Source organism: Corvus hawaiiensis, chromosome 10, assembly GCF_020740725.1.
Source record: "Corvus hawaiiensis isolate bCorHaw1 chromosome 10, bCorHaw1.pri.cur, whole genome shotgun sequence".
Taxonomy (NCBI): Eukaryota; Metazoa; Chordata; class Aves; order Passeriformes; family Corvidae; genus Corvus; species Corvus hawaiiensis.
Window position 1 is genome coordinate 13,032,304 of NC_063222.1, and position 27,250 is coordinate 13,059,553.

The 27,250-nt window shown below is 35.8% G+C and overlaps 1 protein-coding gene across 3 annotated transcripts in view; it reads right to left on the reverse strand.

Moving 5' to 3' along the window:
* The window catches only part of DNER (delta/notch like EGF repeat containing), a 115,990-nt gene that overhangs the window by 54,133 nt on the left and 34,607 nt on the right, over nucleotides 1-27,250 (reverse strand). For all 3 annotated transcript variants that reach the window (XM_048314388.1, XM_048314391.1, XM_048314390.1), the window contains exons 2-4: nucleotides 14,195-14,491; nucleotides 3,459-3,553; nucleotides 890-1,056 (exon numbers count right to left, since the gene is read on the reverse strand). In XM_048314388.1, coding sequence (XP_048170345.1) covers nucleotides 890-1,056; nucleotides 3,459-3,553; nucleotides 14,195-14,491 — 559 coding nt within the window. The remainder of the gene's footprint in view (nucleotides 1-889; nucleotides 1,057-3,458; nucleotides 3,554-14,194; nucleotides 14,492-27,250) is intronic.

The following is a 27,250-nucleotide window of genomic DNA, read 5'->3' on the forward strand; positions in this document are numbered from 1 at the left end:
CGAGGTACTACTTCTGCATTTGGGCATTTTCTGTATTAGCTATACACTTGGAATTTGTTCCAGTGTTTCTACATCAGAATGCTTTTAATTTTACATTTATTAGCATGGTAAGTTTTCAAATAACAATTGTGGCAACTTATAGTTCCTTAAAAAATACACAACATTTCAAGCAGATAAAATTAAGCGCTTTTATTACAATGACTTTGGTTTCATGTCATTGGTATAATAAAACATCTGCCCAGAAATCTCAATTTAATTAAGTCTAGTGTGTCTATGCATAAATATGGCATTAAATCTGTATTATTTCCCATACCCTTAAAAATAACATATCAGCCTATTTTCATTATACTCCTTCCACAAAGATGCTTAACATTTAATTGCTGAGTGAAACAAATAGTATATTTCTAAGGTTCCATATTAACAGAGACAACTCTAGAAGATAAAGAAGTAGTGCAATTAAACACTGACAAAATATAATAGGAAATCTGATCTTCTAATATATTTTTTCAATTTTCCTGTGTACAGGATTAAGCTTCTTCACAAAGCATCCCATAGCACAATACCTGACAAAGAAACACCTCAAGCATTCAAATATATACTGCAGCATTTTCCAAAAGCTTATTAAAATAGAACATATAAGATAACTTGCATCATCTCAAGCTATCAGACAAAAATGACCACATAGCTTTTAAAGTGAATGGTGACAACTGTGTAAGAATTTAGTGTAGTTCTTGTCTGGTTTGAATGAACCAATGTCCGAAACAGTATCCTAATATCCCATCAGGATCTTTCAGCACTTTAAGGCATTAGTCCTTTGTTCCTCTAAACGCTGAGTAAACCATCAGCTGTCACCTAGAGGCGATGGACAGAAAGTCAGCATGTTACTCACCAATAAAGTAGTTGTTTCCTAATGCCAGCATATCTTCAGAAAGCACAAGGCCACCCAGTGCCTGCAGAAGAGTGACACTTCTGCCATCAATAAGTGAACACTGTTTAAATCCAGTGCTTGTGACCTTCCATAGCAGGATGAGAGAAGCAGTAGCATCTTGCCTTATTCTAAGGAAAGAAATTGAGAATATTTACACTGAGGGAAATTGGTGTTATTAGGAAGAACATCACTGTAGAACTGAAGCTTAACAAAGATGGGAAACTTAAATCTAGCAAGTATGGAATCAGGAAAAATAATGAATGTTTTTAGCATGCCCACAAAATTTAAAAATGCTTCAATTGTAAGATTGCATAATAGTTTATATAATACCAGATTAAATCATAGAGAGTCCCAATTTCTGATACTTGAAGGTCACCATCTTAAAGCCCAAGAAGTTTTACATAAATATCACATAATAGTAAAGGATCCTTATTCATTCTTTGTATTTATGCCTTTTCAAGTAGTACATCCATCCTACATCTACAATGCCATCATTTTCTGCAGCTGAAGTACATCCAGCCCTGTTGTTTACTGAAGAACATTCAATATTCGTTCAATACCAAGAGACAGATCCTGGTAGAAATCCTCATTTGTTTGACACACCAGATCGAAGATTCAGGACAGTTTATTCTTGTAAATCAAATGAGTCATGTAATGCTCCCAAGGTCACTGAGCCCATGGTGCCTTCCTGAATATTGACAGATTGGATATAGAGTCTAGTAGTGCATACACTCCATTAGGGAGCACTGGACACTATGCCGGTCTTTGTCCTCGCAAGATACTTTTTTTCCTCCTCACCTCCATAAAGAAACAATACAAACTTGTCATATTTCTGGCAAAGTCCCAAATATTTGCATTAATTTCCTATGAAGGAATCCCAAAGGAGTTTGAACAATCCTCTAAAAATTCAAACACAACTGCATCAAACTACTAAAAAACTGGTAATTCTCTCCTGCTGAAAACAGACCTCCAAATACATACAGATGAAGCTCTGTTCCACAATTTCCTCTACTGAAATTGTTTCAATCCTACTAAAAACACAAGGTAGTTTATCCCTGGTCACTTGTTATTTGACTTCAAAACAAGAAAAGCAAAGTTTTGTAATTATGTGTGACAGAAGCTGAAAAAACGTCGCAACTAAACATCATAAGAAGTAAATTTTTACACTATTTTGCATCCTCTTTAAGAACAAGCTCAACTGCTACTCCAAAAACTGACTGTCTCACTTTTAGAACAAGATAGCGACTAGTTTCACAGTTTAGGTCTCATCTGACAACCAAAACAAAATCAACTTATTAAACTGAAATTATTTTCCTTTCACAAATGACCATTAAACCAGGTATGTTACTTGGGCCTTTAAGATAGTAAATAAAATGAAATAAAAATAGATCCTGACTTGCACTAATCTACCCAGGTATAAAGCACTACTAAATATATGCAGTGTAAAAATGATCAAAACCGACTGTGTACTCTGCAGCCTCCTTTAAAATGGGGTTTCTCCATCAAGGCTCTTAAATAGAGCTTTAGAATCCACAAACGCCGGCTTTTTCCTGATTCCAAGAAAAGACACTTGTTTGCTTTCAGATTCCACCCAGCCAGGGCATCCACACTCCCAGATCTCTTCCTGAGGCTTAAGGCTCATGAATGAGCACAATTCAAAACCCCGTGGGAGGGCCCCCACGTTTAACAGTTACTGCTCCAAACTGTCTGCAGCTTGTCTGCTTGCATCACTTTGCTTTTTCCTGTGAGCATGGCCTTTTTTAACAGAAACATGGGATTCTGAAAGATAAGATGACAGTATGAGAAAAGTACACTATTTTGGGAAAATGTAAGTCTAAAACTGCAGCAAAGCTGTGAGCCAGAGAACTACGTTGGCAGATTTTTTTTTTAAATGAAATTTCCAATAAGAATATGCTTCATCCCAGCTGACAGAATCAGATCTTTCTAGGAAGTCAGATTCTGTTAATTAAATGTAACAAAGCAAGTATTTGATCCAAAAGCATGAATTTGAAAAGTGAGTAACTGAATAAATTCACATTTTTGAGAAACGTGGTTTTTAGGACATACACAAAGATTTCACAGCTGATGATGACACCCAAAGCAATAACCCAGAAATCAAATACAAATCCACAAAATACATGCATGTATATAATCAACAATAACACTTTTCGTCAGCAAGTTCGTCTTGAGATTAAAGGGGGAAAAGTGTTCAGTGCATGAAGTAGAAAGGAAATGTCATATCTTCTCCAAACTGAAATCTTCAATACATTTGCCCTAATTTCTAATGCATTATGATAGCCCAGAGACAGCTTACATGCTTACATCTTCTAAAACATTAAATATGTGGGAGAAATTATGCCAAGCAAAGAGCTGTCATGGCTCTGCTACATGCTTGAAGTCTGTCTGAATTCTCTCATAGTCTTTTAGTCATTTGACAAATCTGCCTATCTGAGAAACTGTTGTCTAAAATATCCAGTCAAATGAAAATAAAACTGCTTTTATATCTCATCAAATATAAGAATATTCTCACTTTATTGATGTATTCTGTGGAACATCAAAGGAGATAAGCCGGCCTCCAGCAGAAGTATTGGAACTGGCATTTCCACAAGCCACATCTGGGATTATCTAAAAAAAAAAATAGCTTTATTTAACAATAAACCATAAAATCTGACCAAAGAAAACATGAAAGATTTTTTTTACAAATGACGCTAATAGCCCAGCAGTCATCTTCTAACAATCATCAGGAACATTCACTGAAACCTTTATGCTGCCAACAAAGGTGCTGAAAATTCACATAACCATCCTTTCAGGGTTTTGTTTTAACAAAAAATTCCTGCACAGAAGTGTGAACTTCTAAAGGCATCTTCCTTTAAAAGTGAACATATTTAGAAAAAGATGAATAGCCTTCTGGTCTTTTAGAATAATAAATAAAGCTCTAACATTTGCCACATCCAAGAAATAGCGCATCATTAATTTATTCAGTCCTGAAGGATTTATAGTAACAAATACAGACATTGCCTTTCTACTATATTGAAATATGTTTTTTTCCAAACACAGGTTTCCTTTAAAAAACACTCTCCCACTTGCCTATTACTATTCTTTCCAAGTAAAAGATGCTTGGACACACAGTGCTTTCAGATGGAAAAAAAATGATGATCACAGTGAGAGTGAAAGGATGCGTTTGCCAAATCTAGTGACACCTACTAGGCATAGAAATCAGTTGCTACATTAACTAGATCAAGACAACATCATGCAACACAGGAATCACAGACAGACTCCTTAATTATTTAGATCTTCAGAAGTATTAATTTACTGAAGGGAGTTTGAAAATTATTAGTGTTTCCAAGGGCATATTTATTTCAAATAAGTAATATTTTATGTGGCATATTTGAGTCTATCACTTAATATCATCAGAAGTTTTAAATAACTTTTCATGTATCTTCAGCAACTTGCCTATGAAATATCACAGTGGGAAAAAACCCCAACAAACCAGTTTAATCTTCAAATTTCTAGGCAGTTTGCAATGTTATTCTTTTAGCCATAGAGAATGTTTGCAAGCTTTTTATACCAACCTTACTGAAAAAGCTAAAATGCAACCTGACACACTTCCATGAATTAATCTGACATAAAAGCAAAAGCAAGAATAAAATTTGTAAATTTAAATAAAATTCAAACTCACATTTTAAATATTACATGAATGTCATTAAACACATGTACATATAAGAACAACAGAAGTCCAGAATACAATGCAAGTAATAATTTTTAGGACAGAGCTTATCTTGACTCAGGCAAGACAAATACTCAGTATTTGTATTTCCCAAGTGAATGATTTCCCAGTGTCTAGATTACTCAACTAACTGCTGAATTCCCTGGTGCATACAATATGAACACATGTTATTTATGAAAATAAAGTGAGATGAAATTTTACTGTATTTGTTCAAATTAATTTTAAAAAAGATAATATATTCATTACGATTTTTAATCTCAGAAGTCAAAACTATGGACCTAACACTCAAAGTACGATGCATCCAAAATTAGTTTGGCTAACACTCTTCCTTTTATATTTGCCAACATTTAAACTTTTTTTTCATTTAGAATCCACATGCCTACTGGAACAAAGGGAAAAAAGAAACCAGTATCTCTATTCACATACAGTCTTATACTACATCTAAAATACACTTGCTTTTATAGTATTCCTACAGTTTTGTAATTGCATGCTTGTATTATCTTGGAACACAAGAAGGGAAATTGTAATTTAAGCATTTCATTTACCTTACTGTTTAATATTAGAAGTTTTTAAAGTAAAAGGTATTGATGTCTTTGCAACTAGAACAAAATAAAAGAATCATAGAAGCAAGAGCTGAACAAAGTGGCTGCAGAACAAGAGCTGAGATTTACCCTTGACAAAACGGAAAAAAACCCAAACGAACAAACAAAAGACTTTAGTTTGCAAGCACATCAGAATTTAGGATTACTCAGCAGGAAAAGCACACACAGGAAATATTGCAATGATAATCAGAAGAGTGGAAGGCAAAATGCATGATTTTGACTCTTCTATTAAAAGATCTGTAATGTTTGATGTATTTCTCTAGGAACTCCATTTGTAATTGGCCCTGACTTCCTGCTCTAAGAATCTGGTAAAATAACCATCTAAATCAGTAGGATGCTAAACCGAGGATTTTAAAACAGCTGAAATTTGAAATTTTTTATATATTAACAACCATGATACTTGGATCAGATGAAAAACACGTGAAGATGCAGAAACTCTCATAAGGAAAAAAAAATGGTCCCAGCAGTGTCCTATTTCAGTCAAGTACTATGCACACAAAAAATGATGGTTTTGACATGTGAATCAGGAAACAAACTGCAGGTTTTCCATAGCTGTGAGAAACTTGCATAAAGATTTTTAAGTGTGCCTCTTTTATGTCTTAATAGAGCACTCTGCAAAACTGTACTGAAGAATGAGGGCAAAGACAACCAATATATTACAACAATAAAGGACACTCAGAAGATGAAAACAATCTGTAATTTACACTCTCAAAAAAAAAAAAAAAAAAAAAGGCTGCTACAACTGGTAGGAGATATTTAAAACTGTCACTGGGAAATATGCTTTAATGACTTCCAGAGGACAAAATAAAGATTATTCCTAGCCTAAAGTAAAAAACACAAATAGAGTCGCTATCTAAAGTCATTTAAAGACAACCAAAAGAAAACATAACATAACTGCGATGACATCAAACACTTCTGAAGCATCTAATAGTACAGAAACGTTAGGACAGCAAGAAGGTTATTGGGGAACAGACTTATAAACATTTACACTAATGATGCAGCTACTTTAAAAATAGCCACCAAAGAAAACAAAACCTTCATGCACCTTCTAGAGTCTAAAGCATGTTTAGGAGCTGATTACAAAGATAAGTTCCTGCGTCAACAGAGAATACATCCAAGACTCTTCTTCAATACCTTATTTAGAGTTTAAAATTATTAAATATCAAATTGTTGACAGTAAATACAGAATTCCTTTTACATAAAAGTTCCATAAATTTGCATCTAAATCATGAGGTTTTTTCTTAGAAGATAACATAATATATAAAAACTATATTTTTTCTTCAAATGCTTAAAGACTTTACATAGGTAAAAGAGCAGCACCATTTGAGAAAGCAGGAGTGAAACCTTGAGAAGAGTTCTTACTCCTACGATCTCTACCGGAGCCTTAACAACACAGCAGTGATTTTGTTAGATTTCCTTACCAGGCCATAGCAGTGGTACAGAGGAGATTGCAAAGAAAATCAGGGGTGGTACCTAAGAAGAGAGCAACAGACTGTTCTTCTGTATTACAACTATTCTGAAGAAATTAAATAGAGTGAGTTAGACAGATACTCTCCTGCCTTACAAAACCAGAATAATGAGAGATACACTTAATTCAAGAAGTGCTGAAATACATACATAAATCCCTAGGCAATATTTTTACATGAGTGAGTGCCTTTATTACTTTGCTAAGTGTACTAGACTTTAATTCAATGAGGCTGAGTGGCATACAGACTCTTAAGTCTACATTTATGCAGCCTCTCAGTGCTGAAATTAGTTCTTTGAAGATAGCTATTGTATATGAAATTTCATAGTATATATCTTGAAAAGTTGAGCAGACATTTGTAATTCTACAAGGCCTTATCAACACGGGCAGACTACTCCTGACAGTGCAAAATACAGCCATTCTGCGACCATGATACGTTTGCATTTCTTTTGTGTCTCAACCCCAAGTTCATAGAATGGCAGAAGGTTTGTACTTCCTGCAAAATATGCCACACTTTTCGTCAAAGTGGAATGGCTGAATTCATATAAGCCTTAGAAAGTCCTCATTACCCTATTAACAAGGTATTAATTAATATTTCTGGAAACCAACAGATAGCTCCAAACACTGGAGGAGGTTGCCCAAGTATCTTGTGGACTTTCCACCCTTTGAGTTATTTAAGTCTCAACTGAATACAGTCCTGAGCAACCTGCTCCAGCTGACCCTGCTTGGAGCAAAGGGAACAAAGTCCAGAGGTCCCTTTGCCCCATGAGCCAGTTGCCTGTTAAGTCTTTCCTGTTAATTGCCACTGTAACTTCAGTGACACCACAGCCTTCACTAAACCCCACTCCAGCATACACTGAAAGTGCTTCATTTTGAAAATATCCCCAAATGTAACACAAATAACTATGTGTGCATGTGTGTGCACCTGTGACTCAGGTACTTTCCTCCTGTCCTGAGAATGGTCTCTTTGGATAATCTCCTGTTTCTTCATCTCAAAAAGCTGTTCTCCTGTTTTTACCTCCTAGTGGGGCAACAGAGAACTCTGCATTGTCTGCAGCCAGAGCAAAGTGGGGCAGATTAGTCTGGAATTAAACAGGATATATGAATGCACACATAATTCTTGAACTAAATAAAAAAGATGGATACAAACTCATCCTACAGCAAAGATCAGTGCTTAAAAGTAAAAAAAGCTAAAATTTTAAATATTTGAAATGACATTATGTTATGGAAAGAGTAGGAAAATGAGTTCTTTGAGAAAAGCAACACTGTGCTCCGGGGTGGTGTCCCATGAAAATTGGCACAGTCATTAAGAAAGAAAACTTTTCAGCTCTTCAGTGGGACAGAAACTGTCATGACAAATGCAGTATGAGGAATGGTCTTGTAAATGCCAGGTCTTCCAGATCTTCTTCCAAGGGATTTCATATTAAATTTCAATTCAATAAAGCAAGTTTCATAACGTGCAATTTTGGCTTTTCTGAACATATAACTACTTTTCTATCAGAATAGGGCCTGCAGGATTTATTCTCTTCTGACCCTCTAAGTGTGGCAAGAAGTAGTCCTTATTTTCTAAGAATTATAACATGTTTGGCAGTCTTTCTTATGCAAGGGAAAAATAATATATGAGAGAAATAAAACAGGTTAGATCCTGACTACAGATCTTGAACAGCTGTTGGCAAATAAAAAGTGAAAATAGAAGTAGGAAAAAGCAATATAATAGAACCATAAGACAGGGATCTAGTACTATCTACTTATTGTTGAGCTGCCAAGCAACAAAGCAGGATGATTTCTAGCACAGAAACTGAATTCAGAACAAAATTCTAAAAGAAAAAAAAAAGCAAAAACAACAACAACAGAACAACAGCTCCAGTTCCCTTGCCCTGTAGCACAGAAAAACTACTTCTGAAAAATCTAGTGTCATTTAGCTTAACCTCCAGAGTTTCTACCCTCAGAGTTTCAGATGGAACAATGCTTGAAAGAAAACAAGAACAGAAGAAAATCAAGGTTTACTTCTAACATATCTCACCAGTGGGAGAGAAAAGTAAAAGTGTTTAGAGTAGGAGTAGTGCCTCTCTGAAGAACACTAAGGGGAGACTGACAGACGGCATCCAAAAACAGTATCAAATGAAGAAGGCTTACCACATATTGTAGCACTGAAACCTGATGTAAGGAAGGCTGCAAATCCACCCAGCGAATCCTGTTGCTGGCAGTCTGTTTCTTTGCTCATCTGAGCAAGAGTCACTTTGCAGAGTCAGCAATCACAGCACCAAGAGGATCCAGCACATTCCAATGCACAGCAATCCTCTAGATAACATTATTGAAACTTTCTATTTCTGTCACAGACTATCAATGCCAACATTACACCAAGAGGTAGACGCAACAGCAGGCACAGGAGGCTCTCTTACACAATGACAGATTTACTAGATTATCATATTAGCCAGCTGCCTTCTTGTTTCAAGATGGCCACCAAAATCATGGACAACTTCATAAAATCTGACGTTCAGTCTGTACTGGTTTTGGCTAGCATGGAGTTAATTTTCTTCACAATACTTTGCATGGTGCTATGTTTTGGACTTGTGATGAACACAGTGTTGATAACAGGGATATTTTAGTTATCACTAAAATGTTCACACAGCATCGAGGCCTTTTCTCTTTCTTAGACTGCACTACCAGCAAGTAAGCTAGGGGTGCTGAGGGAACACAGTGGGACAGTTGATCCCAACTGACCAAAGGGACATCCCACACCATCGAAAGTCATGCCCACCAATAAAACTGGGGGTGGGGGGCGGAAGTTGGCCAGACCTGCTATTGCTCAGAGACTGGCTGGGCATCAGTTACTTGGTGGTGAGTAACTGGGGCTTTTTGCATTACTTGTTTTGTTCAGCCTTTTCCTTTGTTGTTTTCTACCTTTTTTAATTATTGAACTGTCTTTATCTCCCCATGAGTTTTCCCACTTTTACCCTTCCAACTCTCTCCCCCATCTCACTGGATGGTGCAGTGAGCAAGTGGCTGTGTGGGGCTTAGCTGCCTATCCTCTTCTTAGATCACAACAGTCATTCAATAAAGATTATTTCCATGAACAATTAATAGTCATTTACTATTCCAGAGTGTATGGAGCTGTTCTGAAAAGAAAGGCAAACACTGTGTAAAAACAAGTTCATTGAGCAAAAATTCCACATAGTCAAATCTTTGCATGCAGTGTATGAGTTCAGGTCACTGGAGAATAAGCTGGGACATAAACTTCAACCTAAGACTGTCGAGTCAGCTATAGATATTTCTACACCAAAACACTGAAAGGCAGTAAACACATCAGGCCTTTTTTTTTTTTTTTTCCCCCTCATACTTTCTAGGACTTCAAAACAGGATGATTCCTGAAGGAGTAGTTAAATGAATCCAGATACTTTTCAAAAACAGCTCTGGATCACCAAAAATTCTGAGTCCACCCACCAATATAGCTTCAGATGGGCAGGGTTTCAATATCTTGATATAATTGCACTCACTAGAATTTCTGTCTTAAAGAGCTTTGATTTTAGGAAAGCTAGTATTTATGACTATCTGTTAAACATGATTTAGTAATGGAACATCATAAACTGAGGTTTGTATGAACTTCACATAAATTTTGTTTAAGCATATTGAGCTTTTAGAGATATTTAGGGTTTTATGTAGAAAATAATTATAATAAAGGGTAGCACCTATCTAGAGATATATCAAGTTGTCTATGGAAATGGTGTCTGTATATAACAAAAAGTTCCATAAATTAATATTGTAGAGGAGAGAGTTAGTGAAGTTACAGATTCATCCTAGAAGAAAACTAGTATTATTCTATCAAAATCTGTGTTTCCTTCATTCTCCTTATGTGTTTGTAGAATATCTTTTTCTCAAAGCAAAATAAAAATCCTAGAGGTTTCCAAAACAAATCTTATATACAGGTAGAAGAGCTGTCCTAAGTCAAACTAAAATTACACACATTCCAGTACTTTAACAGCAATTATAAGAGGGAATACCAAGAAAATAGGGTAAAAAAAGGGCAAGTATATATACTCCAACCTTCACCTATTTCCATGTCAAAGATTCTCCTAAGATGTCATTTCTAAGGATCAAGTTTCTGTTCTGTATTTAGCAATCTCAAATGGATCTCTCCTCTGATTTTGTTCAGATTCTCTTCTGTTCGTCCTCCTGCACCCATACCATACTTTGACAGAAAAATGCACAAACATTTAGCAACACATAAAGTAGTCAAGACTCAAACATTCCTGTTTCAAGAATATGCTTAAGGAATAATTCTGCCATTGCTGCAGAGCAGCAACACTCTCGTTCAGGATTTTCCACCTGACTCAGCCACACTCCTTTTAAAGGTTTCTAATTTACTGACTAAGGACACACATAAAGCAAATGCTGTCCCCACTGCAAGGAGAATTAGAAGTTTATTGTAGCCTCTAATCACTAGGTCCAAACCCTTGAATCTGAGCACAAAATTGCAGTATAAATAGAAGGTTAGACTAGGATTCACATGCTCAGCATTCTAATTTCTGGCTGCGCACCTGGCAAATCACTTCCCCGTTCTGTGCTTCAGCATCTCAGTCTGTAAAATGTGAAAAATACAGCTGATTTCCTTTGAAAAGAATTTCAGTTCTATTATGAAAAGCTGTATGTAACAGTATGGTACTGGTATTCTTACGGTTGATTTTGTACACTGAAACTTTTGTTAAATCCATTAATTGACTAGTATTAATGAGATGGTTTCTTTTTCTCTCCATTACTGGCTAATAGATATCTCTTATACATTGTAACACAAAAGATGATTGAACTGGGGAAATGTGGATTGTTAGCCGGATCTCTCTTGCAAGGGGAACCGGTTGCCACAAGTAGGAAAAAGAATTATCTTCCAACATATGAGAACAAAGATAAATTTGTATAACAGTAAAGAAAATCAACTGAGAGAAAATATTCTTATCTATGATCTACGGTTTTAGTCCTTAATCTGCATATCAGGAAAAGATTAATTTCTTATATGAAGGCCACTTTAAGAAATGAAACTGCATGCAAAGACATCTGTACGTTGTCTACTGGTACAGATACTATTGAGACAGTTCATTCCAGCAAGCAGTGCTAAATGTATCCCTGGTATCCAAGGAATACAGAAAACATGTCCAACTGTACGCACACATCATACATCTCCTAGACAGTTTACTTCTCTCAGGTGTTCATTTTTTGAGTTCCCAAAATTTCGCAGAAAAGCTTTCATGGAAACTTCATCCTTGCAAGATAGTGAGAGCTTTCACTTGGAAAGAGTCTGACAAAATTTCTCTCTGAGATGAGACAAAAGGTCTGAAGAACATTAGTTAGCTTCCAGTATCAGTATAGAATAATTTGGAAAACAGACTTGTCTTGGAAGATTTAAAAAAAAAAGCAAACAAGGAACAACATAATGTTAGTATCTGTTGTCTTCTGAATCTCAACAAAGATCAGAACAGTATGTTTTTGCAATACAAAACCTACAGCTACTTTATTCTCTTCCTTTTAAGAGAGCAAAACAGGACCAAGTTTTGCAAAGTTCTTACAGCCATGAGGAAAGGTAGTGTTTTTGTTATTAACACTTTTTACTTCTGAAACCTCCACCAAAGGGGCTTTGGAACACAGATCTTCAGGCAAATCAACTCTCTTCTGTTAATACAGATCAGATACAATGTCTTGAATCAGCAACTGAAATCTCTTTGTTTCAGATAATCATCTCTCTCGCTGTGACTTCCAAAGAACAAGGTAGAAGGACATTAAGCCACATTGGAAAGCTTGTCAAAAATACAATACCCATCACAGTATATCAAAAACATACCAACACAAGCAATTTTGTAATAGCGTAGCAAGTAATTTCCATGCTAGTGTTAATCATGCAAACCATAATGTATTTCTCAGGTAACAGAAGACATGCAGAAGGGTGAATTTCAGCTATTGAAACACCCACTTGTGAATGATCTGTTTGACTGAGATTCTTAGTGAATCTATCTAAAATGCAAAGCAGGCAGAAATGTTCCTTATACAACACCAGATCACAGACTGAGGAAGACATGCCAGGGAAATCTGGTACAGGGAAGAGCATGCCCTTAATCGATCAGGACATATGGACCACCCACGCAGAGATAAGACTTCATTTAAACTAAGTAATAAGAGCAGATCATTGTTTCTTTCTGCTTCAGTGCTCTCTCCAAACTCTATCCTTGGTGCCTGACATATGTTCTACTGTAAAATAATAGATATGGGAGATGGAATTCCAGGAAATAAAGCTTTGTGCTCCAGACGTGGTCTACCAGCACTCCCACTGAAACGGAATACATGCCTATAAATACTTATACCTCAGATAAAATAACACGCCAAACATATATTCTACATAGGCTGAGTCTACTTTCAGAAAATTGATTTAAATAAATTTTACAGTAAAAACATCAACAAAATTTGTTTGGGCTAGAAAAGAGTGATGAAAAATACACTTTTTCTAAGAGTAAACTTCTGCCTGTTCACTTTCTCATTATGTATGTCAAAACACCTCAGGAGAATCAAACTCATTGAAACATTTCAGAAAAAGATACAACTGACATTTTGCCTATTTATTCCTGAATAAACTGAAATAAAATTACATAACAAGGCCTTTCTCAATAAGAAAAAGATGTCACAAAAATTCTAATTCTTTGCCTACAGAAATTAAAATATTTCTTAGCAACAAGTTTCATTACTTCTAGCGTTTGGTACTAAGCTGATCATTACTTTAACAGCAACTTGGTTAAGTTTAATCATTTCTTAAAATTTTTGCAGATACTTGAGTCCATGCAAAACATTTAAGCATTACAAATAGGGCAGTGTACAACACAGTAGAAAGCAAAGATCACATTTCTCAAGGATCGTAGGCTGTGTGCTTTCCAGCTGTGGTTTTACCAGATACTGTTACGTTTTGACAGAGATTTGTTTGTAACAGTTACAATAAATGTCTAAAATTTAATCATCTAAAAGTTTCCACCACTGTAATTGCACCCCTAGAGTTGTGCCCTGTGTAATACATTAACTACCCCTTTTAATCCTCAAGTAAGTATGCTTTCTTAATACTGCAGGAACATGTATTTTTCAAAGCAAAATGTGATTATAACTGCAAATATCAAAAAATACATTAAAAGTATTGCTTTAACCTTTAGATTTTCCTAAATTTATTTGATGTTTGGAGATATGGTGTCATACAACTGACTGGACGAAACAGTATTATCCCATTTCAAAGTATCTAATACAACACATTAGCCAACTTAAGTCCATTACTCATAACATGGATCAAATGTTTTTTTTGTTCTAATTTTACCAACATATTAACTCAGGGCAGAGATCATATCTTCAGTTTTCTCATGAGGACATCATGAAACCACGCAAAAATGACAACTTGAAAATAACACTTTCAAATTTTTTTGTCTGTGAATTTTCATTTAGAATACTCTCACCTCTATTTCATCCCATTTGAGATCCACAACTCTCTGTCCTGCCTTTGGCTGCCATGTAGGTAACGTCACAGTGGCTCTCGAACGGGGCAGAGCAATGTCAGGCTCCAAGGTGGACGAGGCTGGGCTGCTGTGTGGGGGTGAGGTGGCCTCTGTCCGTTCAGAGGCTGGAGGGCTGTGGAGTGAATGTTCACAGTTTGTTCCCTCAAAGCCTTCACTGCAGAGACAGAGGTAGCCATCCTCACTGGTGCTACAGTTACCATGGTGACAGGGGTTGCTGGCACAAGGATCTGAAACAAACTGGAAAAAACATCATATAGGTCAATTACTGATTATAAAGGATTATTTCTGAGTTTTAAAAATACCATAAAACAGGATTCTTTCCCCCTACTTTATTTATCTTCTAAACATATTTATGAACCAAACTCATCTTTGACGTATCTTCAAGGAGGTAAATTCAAAGGATTAAAGAAGAGTACAAATTAATCTATATTAACTACTTTTCTCAGACCATTTATGCTAATTCACTGTTGCCACATTCAAGCCAAGAGATAAACACAAAAAAAGGAATGTGGCCACCATTCATTATCAGGAATTATCAAAAACAGACTTAAAAGAGTAACCTATTCAGGGAAAACATCAGGTATGTTGGAATTCAAGGGAGTAACAAATGGGAAAGGGCACAGAACCTGTACAGATCAGCAGGTCACAAAGCAGCTCAGTGTGGTCAGAGCTAACCACATTACACAATCCTATTTGTGGACACAATTTCCATCATAAAAGAGCTGGGCCTTTTACCTACACTTCATTTCGTGGACAGCAGTTTCAGAATCCAATTCTTTCGGGTGCTGAAAGTTTTCTAACAGGAGTAAGAAAGCAGGGGCAAAACTTTGCTTGCTTTTAAAACAGCATTTGTAATAGCATAGGACAAGACTAAGCTCAGTGATGTAGGGAAAATGCTGTCCGAGGCTTACATGCCTTTAATTTCTAGCTTGAATTTACCTACAGCTATTTTGTAGTTTCTTATGTCATCACTGACTTTCAGGTTAAATGTCTTCCATTTTCTATGTTGAATTTTACATCCATAATGCATTTATAGAATACATCTACAAACTCTTCAAGTTTCATCTCCTGGAAAAATTAGCCATACTTGCCCAGTTTCCTTGAGGACAACAAGCCCTTCCCTCCAGACATGTGCTTGTTTTTGCAGCTGGGACTCCAAAGTTTAGCACTGCCTTTTGCAAAAGCATCAATACTTTTTGCCTGTCCTGGAAATAGCTTCCTAGATAATATTTAAGAAATGTTTGCCCTAATGAGAGTTAAATCAAGATGCTGGCTCACTGTCATCGACCAAGACCATCAGTTCCCTTCACTTGTCTTCACATCAAAGGGAAAACACATCACTGGAACCAGACATTTCCTCATCTTTAAATGCAAATTTCACCCAAGTGCTCCAGTCCTAAATATTACCCAGTTCTTCCCTGTACAATATTCCTGCCCTTCCCTGCATCAGTAATGCTTCTTGTTATATTTCTCAGTAAAGCACCACAGTTATTTATTATTAAACATTTGTTACAATTATCTCAAGAATTATATAAACCTTATATATCATTAATGTCAAAAACAAGTATTGGGTCTACACTAGGAATTTTACCTTCCCATTAGTCTAAAGGTCTGGTGTCAGGGACACCAAATCCTAATATAAAACTTCCTTATATAACACAGCACTATTATTGACCTCAGCTGGAATGCCTTCTTTGGCTCAAATTTTTGTATACCCCAGACTCCATGTAACATTTTTGGACAGAAAACAGAGGAAACATTATTATGAAAGTTAATTTTGAAGACAGTCAATGACGAATGTCAGATTTTGCCCTGACTGATGTAGAAGGCTTAGAGGCCACAGAGGACAGTCCAAAATATATGGTCTATTAATTAATCTCGTGGTTTGGTTACAGTTCAGAATGTTATTTACTTTGCATGGGGGCACATCTAATACATATAGGGTGACACATTATACATCAGGGTCAAGCTCTGACTCTTCTTCGTTTTTAATACTCAACTATATGGCAAGTTTATATATATACTTGATATAACAAGGAAGTATAGATTTTTATGATCAGAAGAACTTATCTCCTTAAGGTCTCTTTCCCCTGCAAATCAAGAGAATGCATAAGTTCTCAAAGAACAGTTTCAGAATCTTTTCTCCATAAAATAATATTTAAGTGACAGAAAAGAACAACTTTCAGGAAGGAACTAGTTCTGTTCTACAGTTTGTCACTTACATTTTAAGCTTGCTCCACTGTCAAGTGCCAGAGATACTCATAGAAATTCCCTTTTCCTTTAAGAGTATTGAAGATAAAATGTGTTGACATGTGAACAAAGCCGAGTTCAAAAATTGTTTGCAGCAGTTTTTTCATATTCCAGTTTCTTGAACTAGATCTGAGTTTCAAAGAACTGCAAATATCCTATTGCTGGACAAGCTCTTTACTTATGCTTTCACAATAAATCTAAATTCACGTTAAGCCTATTTTGTGTTAGTAATTCAATTGTTCTTGTCACACCTAAAACGTGAAGGTTATTATTTGCAAATCTAGTAACAAGAAATAAAAAATAATGTTTTCAATGACAAAGGGCACTTTTCCCCATTACTGAATACACCCATTCACTTTACAAGCACAATAATAAAAAATGCTGTGTAATCCATGCTATTTGATGCAAACTGATTTCAGCTTCTTTGACCAGAAACAGTGGTGCTTAATGAGAAGCCTTGTTTAGAGCTGCCCATGCCATGCACTGAAGAACACCTTGTGCCTTAGGAACCACCTCTACCCTTCACACATGAAGTGAAAATAATTATAACTGTTTAGTTTCAATAAAAAGATGAGTAGATGTGTAACTTCAGCCACAGATTTCCTCAGAAGTTAGTTTTATGAAGCACTTCACAGGATTTCATCAGAATTCTCATTCCTTAGTTACTTGTAATTCAAAAGCCCATTTGTCTTTCAATCAGCATATCAAAACAACTCAATGTCCTTTGTGCATAGGCTTGCTGTTGAACTAAAGAAAGTCCATTTTAATTATCAGATAAAAAGAGATAAGCAAATAAAATTGATCAATTTGTGTTGGTTGTGATGTTTCTGTGGTTTCTCTGGTCCTCACCAAGGTGGCAGCAACAGTTAGCCAAGGGATCTGAGAAACATTCTGACACAGTGAACAGCATGACTACATCAGAATTAAAAGCTAATAAAATTTCAAGGCTTAACCTTCAGTAAACTATTAAAGCTCAGAAAACAAAACAAAACAAAACAATAAACCCACCATGGTCTCATAACGAAGAGCTCAACATAAGTATACTGCGAGTACACAATTGAGAGCCCCTTTTTTCAGCCGCTCCTTGTAAAGTTCACAGTATATTCAGAGACTGTTGTGCAGAGAAAACAAGGAACCAAGTAACATGTATCCATACAGCCCATGAATAAATACTAAACCAGTATGATCACTACTAAAAATTCCAGGGCTCTTTTAGGTACAGAATTTCAATAGTCACTATTACAGTGAAAGTATATTTTGTATTTAGGTCTCTTGTTTTCATACTGATTTTTTCATTTAATAGTCTGTCTGTTTTTATAATACATTCCTTGACTAAATAGGCACAGCCAGCCATTGCAGCTGACAGAGCCAAGCTAAAAAGCATAAAATGTATTTGCATGCAATTACTATTCCATATGCCTGGACAATTGTAATCCTTGAAATATTTTTCCAATAGAATCCTAAGATAGATGCATACCAAGGTGCCCTTCATATCACAGTTAATTTTTCAAAGGCAGACTGAGTATGGTACAAACACTGGGCTTGTTTAAGAATCACACTCACAAACACGGATCGTTTGCCACCCAGTCCAATTGTTTCCTTAGGTTTCAGTTCAAGATAAAACACTGTAGGATATAAATCTGCAAGATCTTTCTGCCAGTGAAAGACCACTACTTGTGGTGACATCAATTTGTCATTTGATGCTCATTCACCTTCTCTTCAAAGTGGTTCTGCTTGTTCTACCTGGAGACAGTCCAGACAGATCCTCCAGAGAGCTTCAAAAACTAGAATGGTAAGTCTAAAGCCAAGGCTACAGATGAGCTCCTAAACACTGTGCCAAACCTGCCTTCCACCTGCAACTGCCCTCTTAGATGTGTTAGTATGAAACTAACTTTTGGGTCAGTTTTTATTGCTGCTGCCCACTGCCACAGACAATATTATACCAGCTTGCAACTTCAGTAAAATACAGAAAAAATCTCCCAGTAAACCCAGACCTCATAGTAAGAATTCAGCAGATTGTTTAAATTCATTCTACATAATGAAAAAAGGCAAGCTGCCACAATGATGTCAAAGGCTGCTGTTTTGCATATGTGTCCAGGAGCACTCACTACTCTGAAACAGCCTGCAGATATTAAAAACTGACATAGTCCAATGTTTTCAACTCTTCCATGGCTCCCTCAGATAATTTTTCCAATTACAGGGTAAATTGTTGTGGTTCTTAAATATGTAGAGTGACTTTAAGTGGCTGGGACTTAGGTAGTTTTTTCATGTGTTCTGGTAAAAAGAGATCTTAGGAGAAATTTATATCAGTAAAACTGGTTTTGCACCTACATTGCTGAAGAAATTCTCCAATACAAAAGCAAACAACTTCTCTCCCAGAAGAGATCATGGGAAGATCCACCACATATCACCAGGATCAGAAACACCAGTTTCAAGATATGCATGGTACATTAAAAATTATCAACTTCCAAATACTTTAGAAAGAAAATAATTAAAACCTACATTCTAAGCCATTATCTGCTTTTAATAAAGTAGGGGGGAAAAAAAGATTTTTCCGTTTAAGCACATCTGAAATACCATCTCTTTTTGCAAATGCATGAGTTTATGAAAGATAGAAACAGATTTAAATTTTTTACATAAAAATGACAATAAAGATTATCTAGAAATGTAATCTCTTTGAAAAAATAGGTTAATTATGTTTAAACTATTATCAAAATTTCTTCTAATTCAATCCTTCACACAGTGAAGCTGTAAATTCCATTCCATGTCACATTAAACATTAGTGCTAACTATGAAATGAAAAGGAAGAAAAAAAGATGGATTTATATTTTAAAAAAACCACAGATGTTCCAAATAGTATCCACAGGAAAATTATTGACATGAGTACATCAAATAAATGCATTTTCTTTTGCTTTGAGAAAAAGACTGTCATGAGACTCAGTAGGACTAAAGCAACATATCCAGGTTCAATTTCTGGCTCTCCCAGAGACATCCTGTGTGAGCTGAGAACAGTCAGACTCCGTCTCTGCCTCTTTCCCAACTCTAAAATGGAGATTACACTTCCTTTCTCACACTGCCTGTGTTGTCTGGTTAGAAAGCAATTTTTTTTCAGGATGGGAACCACAGAGACAGAGGCAATACGAACTCTCAAGCAGCACTGAAATACAAATAAAAACAATCCAGAAATACATCCCTGTAAAGCAAGGCTAAATCTGTAACCTGTGGCTATTGATATCAGGTTTCTTTCTTAGTCTTTCTTTCTCTATTTCTTTTTTGCTTCTTTCTGTGGCTATTCTGGTTTCTTCTGAACACTTCTTTGCTTCAACGAACAGAAGTGTTTACAGAATCATACAGCAAATTTTAAAGTTAAGAAAAAATCCTAAATTATATTAGCTCTACTAATTAACCCCTAATAGACAGGAAAACCATCTTAATATTGCATCTTTAGACACTATTCTTCTTTAAAACAAGATTTGCTTCAAAACAGATGCACCAAAGAATACATTAATTTTCCAACTGTGACCAAACGTAACAGAAATAAAAGAAGTGGCTAAAATACTCTGATTATGAGAGTCAGGATGAATGAGAACTTTTTGTCACATGAGGATGTAAAAATAAACCACGATCAGCACCATGATCACACATGTATCACCACCTTAAATGGCTGCTCCCTAAAAGCTGCCTGCAATGTCCTTTGTGTATGAATTTAAGGATGCTCTCCATAAGCAATTCTTCTACCACATGCACCAGGACACAGTGAAACACTGCCTAACAGGGTGCAGTGATCACAGTGAGCAGAGCCAGTCCATAGAGGAACTGGAATGTCACAATTTGTCCAAAGGAAAGAAGTGCCATCATGGTGCTGTTTCGAACTGCCCATGTGCAACGAACTACACCAATCTGAGCCCTGAGTGTCAGGGATTTAATAGAATGGGCAACCACAAAGTAATAAGAAGTGCTTTATACAGAGGTCCTGGAAGCCAGGGCAATCAGGGCTTTCTTTCCCATCCCTCAAAAAAGTGTAAGCAGGTCAGAACATTTCTCTATTACATAAAACACGAATATGGCAGCTATGTCAGCTTCAGTCATTAGAAACTAACTACAAGCTATGAGAGAGAATTGTGATTAATCAAGATTTAGAAGGCCAAGGCCAAGAACTGTATCATACTGAAAATACAATGTAAGCAACTTCTTCCTAGAAGTAAACATTTACTCTTCTCATTTAGCAATTCAAATCAATGCCCAACCCGTGAAGAAAGCCATCAATAAATCTAATAAAGTGTAACCTTTATCAGGTAATTCAGAATATGATTCTCTGAAACACCATTAACAATGAGAACTTTGGATTTCTTCCAAGCTGCAATTCTCATTCCATGAGTTTTGAATATTCAGAGTAATGAAACTGCCAGTGAATGTAATAAATGGATATAAAACACTTTTTTTTACTTCAGTGAAGCAGAAAAAAAATGCCTAAAGAAATTGTCTGTTTAATTGCGAACCAAAGCATGGCTGCCCAAATCCATTTGAAAATCCAGCAAACATAAAAAGGCAGAATTTGAACAGCATGATAGATTTTAAAAACAGAGCTCCGGCAAATGGCTGATTTACTCTTGTGTAGTAAGTTACCACACACCAACTGCCTTGCTCTACCTATCCTCAGGCACATTCTTACTTCAAGGTATTCTGAAATAACTGCAAAGCAAATTGAGATCACTTTCCCTCTCCATCAGTGAAAGGAAAATATCTGCTTCACACTAACCACTGAGAACTGTCAGATGTCAGTATGTACATAAACAATTATTGAGAAGTACCTTACTTTTTTTCTCAGCTTTTCTCATCAGATTATTTTTAATCCTTTTTTAAAATATATATTTTCCTTTCTTCTGTTGTGAAAGGACATTCAAATCATTTGATATTTGTCTAAGTACAGGAGATTTAACATTACATTCCAAGTAGACAAGCTAAGCCAGTTTACTGTGTTTTTCAGTAACACCCATACTCAGCAAAGATACTTTTTAAAAAAACCAAAATGAAGTCAGGATATCTATTCCAAAGATGGGTGGACTACTTAAGATAAAGGATCTAAGAAGTACTAATGGATCTGTGAAGATCAGCATTGGTGTTTTTTACCACAGAATCATCCCATTTTACTCTCAGTAGGGCCTGGCATCCTGTAGTTGTTAGATGGGACTCCAATGGTTCTCCCATTACTGGTGGCAAAACTAAGGGGAAAGTGTGAAGGCAAAGCATTACATTTGCTACAGTGGCACAATACTTGTTTGTTTAGATCTTAATGTTATTATTTCATCATTAAAACATCACACAGTGAAAGAATTATCAATAATATCTTTATTCTTAATATTTTTTCCCTTTTTAGAAATAATTTTTCTTGAGCAACAGTAGGGTGCATAAAGTATTTTTATGATAGGACATTAAGATATGTAATGATATGAGAATTCGTAACATTTTTTATTTCTACACTGAGCTAGTGCAAAGCTGAAATTAAGTAAATGTGCTCCCATATAACATTATTCTAGAATTCATTACCTGACCTAAAAAATGACAAGTAGAATTCTATAAAAAACCACACAAGCAAGTGTTCCAACTTACATATAAAAGATTCTTTAAAATTTTTTGAACAAAAGATTTATTAAATGCAATAAATAAAAGTTTGAGATTAACCATATGGGTCACAGGCTAATCCAAGGTTAATAATATAATTTCAAAATCTTAAAAGTTCTGCCATGAATATTCTGAGTTATGATGAGATCAGGACTAGCACAGGCAGAAATACAGTCCACCTATCTTAATGGAAAGAACAAATCCCAAACGATCTGCTACTGGAATTTTCAAAATTAACTGAGGAAATTACTTATCCTACTCAAAGTAAGATGATCTTGAATTCCTAAAATTTTAGCTGTTTTAAAAACAGTAGTGTGCTATAATCTCTCTACAGGAATGCCAAGTTTTACGTGTCTGTCTACACTTACAAATATTGAACAAAACAGATTTGGGAGTTTTTTAGAAATCTAAAATATTGCATGAACAAGCAACCAGGCAGAGGATCAAGCCTTTTTAAGTGCTCAAAGTGACAAAAAGTGCACAATGTAAGCTCACACTTGATTATCTACAAGATACAGCACCCTTCCAAAGTTCAGCAACAGAACAGCAACAGCATTCTCATTTTCTTTAGCATCAACATCAGTCAACCTCAAGACATACATTCACATAAAACAAGACTTCACTAGTTCAAGTACTCATGGCATTTCTTGATTTCCAAGTCTGAGGCTTCAGACATTTGCTAGGTGAGAAAAACCAAAACAGACACACGGTTCTTGTAAGAACAAGAGAAGGACTGAACAACACAGTGAGTTGTGCATAAACTATGTCGTTGAACCATCAATAGCGCATGAAATCCTGAAAAACTCAGCAGATGTGATAACTGGCTACTCTCACAGCTTTTTGCCCACAGGAGGATGTGAAAATAGAAGATAATAAACACATCTACAAGGTACCTAGGAGATGTGACATAACCAGCAGTTCACTGATGTCACATTTTCCAAATCAAGTATGAAAAAGATAATTTAAATGATTTACCAAAATATTAATATTGATCTAGTATCGATATCCAACTGAGACGGACAAAAACTCTTATCTAAAAGTTTAAAGTTAGAAAATGTATGTTTTATTGGCACTGGACAGCTGTGTGGAATAGCTTCTTAATACACAGTGTCGAGGTATGAACGGTTACAGAGTCTATTTATCCACGAAAGTTATGAATATCCAAAATACAAATACATATTTATAACAATGACCCCCTCCTATTCTCCACTTTGTATGGAAATTAGCTTTAATGTCATTAAGCATGCATAGTATAGTTTTTAAATTGGGTCGGTGGTCATTATTAACTGAGGAGTGGTCTTGAAGATGAAGGAATAATAGTCTTCCTCACTTGAACTTTCCACCCCTCTGGGTTTTGACAATACAAATAGCCTCTTGGGAAACATCCAGTTTCTTCCTTATGACTTCTGAATAGTATCCAGATGGGAAAAATTAGCAACTGTTTTAGATTTCTTTAGATCTATCTATCAATGCCTTCTGATTCTTATTATAAACACAGCTAAGCAAATATAGAGAGACAATTAATTATCTGCAACTTAAAAGCTTGTTTCTAACTTAACTCCTATTAACTCTTAATCAGTCTCAGGTGGACCTACTTCCTCTAACTAATTCTAGCAAAAGTTGTCTTTAACTAAAATCTTAGAGTCTTAATGTTTCCTTCAATATCTGTGTTTCAAAAATTTGGGGAGTTTGAAAAGAAGCAGTTGTTCTCATTTCAAGACACAACACATCAGAAAGGAGACATTTTGGCAGCTGAGGCATTTGGCAATCAATAAAACAGCAAATGCTTACGCACTGAGTCAATTAGATAGGTCTTCCAGCGCTTTCAAATCACCAGCATTCCTGCACTGCATCCCATACTACTGACAGCACAGTAAATCGCAGCTATGTGGTCTGCTGATTTACTGCTTATTTCTCATACTTAAACATCCTGTCAGATCCAAAGCTAAAATATTGTCTAGTTGGAGAAATACCAAAAGAAAGATGAAAAAAATTGCAAACCCATAAATGCATTCTCTCAGTACACACTCTCTGGTTTTCTGTGTTGGATTATGTTACTCCCCATGATTGCTATTTTAAAAACTCTTTCTTTTATATATTAACATATACTTGATTTTCATCCTCTGGACTTGTAATTAGAATTCCAAGCTACATTTTTATATGGTTATTGGGGGTTAAATTGACTACTAAATACACTTAATTAATATAAATAATACACCTGAACAACACTGTGCATCTGACATTCCCAGGAATGCCAGATCTGACACCTACAGAGAGCAGGTGAAAAGGGATGCCAGCATGAAGTCACTGACTTCAGATCTCTCATTGTTACAGCAGACAAAGGTTCAAAGCCCTCCTTTCTGGATTAGGAACCTAACAGTTTTCTCATCAAAAGTGATTTTTAATTTTAAGACAGGGCTGGAGGCATCTTCATCTCATAACAAAGCACCTGCCCACACATAAAGAGCGATGTCCAAAGAGCTTCCAATGAAATCCACTTCTTCGTCCCTGAAGAACTCACCATTTTACTGCAAAAAGTAATTGGATTAAATATTTGAACAATGTTGGGATGGAGATAGAAGCCCAAAATTTCTCTGCTCCTCCTTGCCTAAACACCATCACTCACTCATATTGGCACTCGTTGCCATTGTCACTGTCTGTCTATGTGAAAGCACCTTAAACTACAACGTTTTATCTCACATTTTATGACAGCCTGGGTGAACTCAGTTACTTCACAGCACCTAGCACTCAGTAACTTGTTAAGGTATGAAAACAGCAGAATATACCCGAACCTTGAGAATAAGCCAGTCTTCAGATGCATAAAATAGGTCTTTATATTCAGTGGTGAGACACAATGCTTCTTTTAGCCTCATCTGAAATAGCAGTTTTGCCCAGTCAGTACAACATCCTTTCTGGGGTTATTTTTTCAAAACCAAATCTATCTTGAGGTCCAAAAGACCTTCTAAGACTGTATTAAAATAAACTGGATTATCATAGCATCTAAAAAATCTTTAAGGCAATAATTAACTGTAGATTTTCTGTCTGATTAAAATTTGGTAATTTTATTCTATGTCCTTACGCCTTATCTTGTCATATTTAGCAAATGTGTTGCTCTTCTTCAAATCACTTATCATTAGAGAGACTTCTATCACAACTGTTTTTGAAAACGAGGTGAACAAGCAAAGTCTGAGATATTTAGAAGCTGTTTCATACACCTTCTTTTCATTCACTGTCCCTTTTGGATGTGGAGAGACAGTACCAGACATGTGGGTATATCTTGGCTTTGTATACTGGTATTGTGATTTTTTTTTCTCTTTTCTCTGGTCCTTTCATCATAGTAATCAAAAGATTAAAAGCAACTTTAGACGAATTCTCTTTTGTTTTGTCACTAAACATCATTTCCTATCTATATGACCCATGACTCTCAACTCGCTCTATTCAAGGCCCAAATTGTCCTGACTGGTTTTGACACAGACCCTCTGATGTTCTGCATGTTCCCATGCCCCTGCACACCTGTACGATACACGACAGCGATGACCCATGGGAACTGTGAGGGCAAGGACTTCCAGATCTGATCACAACCATGCTGGGAAGCTTTGCATGGAACAGAGAGGCAATAGCAGCAGAATTGTGTTTCCTGCAGATCACTCCAGCAGCTTTTCATCAGTTAGAGTCTTACATACATGCTTACATTATTAATAGTTTTCTGTGTATTTTTTTTCAGGTTTCCATTAATTCTTATAACAAAACATTCATTTTTGGAGGCAAATACCAGGGCTTTTGAAAGGCACTCTCCTATATCAATTTATGATATAATAGATAGCAAGACACACAAGAGTGTCTGAGAGCACTCCAGAGGCAAGGAGAAGTGTTAATTGATATTATTTTCCTCCAGATCATCAGGTTTTTAGGGGCCAAGGCACTTATCTCCTTTTGAAACAGCTGCAAGAATTCAAGTGAGTATTTCTGGAACTATAAAAGAATTCTAGGTTATTTCTAGGGTTATCACCCAGCATATTGCCTGCACGTCATGCATTAGCGAGGCACTTGGACACCGGCACTCACAATGCTTAGCTCTGATACAAGTGTTAGTCACAAGATTACAAATGCTACTTCTCCTATTGTAGCTGTACTGAAAGATGGTGATTCAGGAAACATTTGAAAAGGCAGCCAAACACCAAGTCTACAAATAGCAAAACAGTAAAGAACATTTTGCACAATATCTCTATCACTGGGGGCCCACCCAACTCAACACAGAATTCAATTTGTACATTCCATGTATTTACATCACAGGATCAGATGGCATCTTTTGACAAATTCCAGGCTTTTTATTAGTTATTGAAAATTACACACACATCTTGCATCAGAATTTTGTCCTTGACCTTCAGCAAACACATTTATACTAAAACAAACTTCCTTTAAAAGATGGGAAAAATAGAAAAAAAAAAAAAAAGTAACAATTTTAAACCACTCATATGGGCATGCCTGCAGGAAGCTTCTAGTGATGGACAAAAAAATGGCTCATTAAATCCCTGCTGTACCATATCCTACCCATCCTATTCTGTCAGGTTACATGATATTTTAAGGCACTACACCACTGCCTTTCCCTCTGAGGATAGAAAGTGCAATGGAGTAGATTCTTGATGCTGTATTTGCAAAATGGAAGAACACAACGTAACCTCACTGTGGTATAAATTTTGCCATCAGTCCTTGTTCTTTCACTGTAAGTTGATTCAAAACTTGTTTTACTTAAGTAGATAAAAGGATAACAAAAATGTGGAGAACAAAAAGAAAAATCAAAAAAATTATTTTATCTTTATTTGTCTTGCTTCTAGCTTCTTTATAGACAGGAGACAAACCATGATGTGATTAGGTGTTAATCCTGGCCATCCTTTTCCCATTAATTTACTTACCTTTTGCATTACAAAAATTATTTTTTAATTAAAGACCCAATTAAAATATTTTTCTGGGAAACAAGAGTAGGTTTTCTAAACCAAAATAAAAAGTTCTTCTATCGAGTAGTTTTGTATATCATATAAGCTTTCCCTTATTACTTTTACTTACTAAGTAAATATGTAGGAGGAATACAACAATCCATCTATTGCAGGGCACAGCAGAAACAAT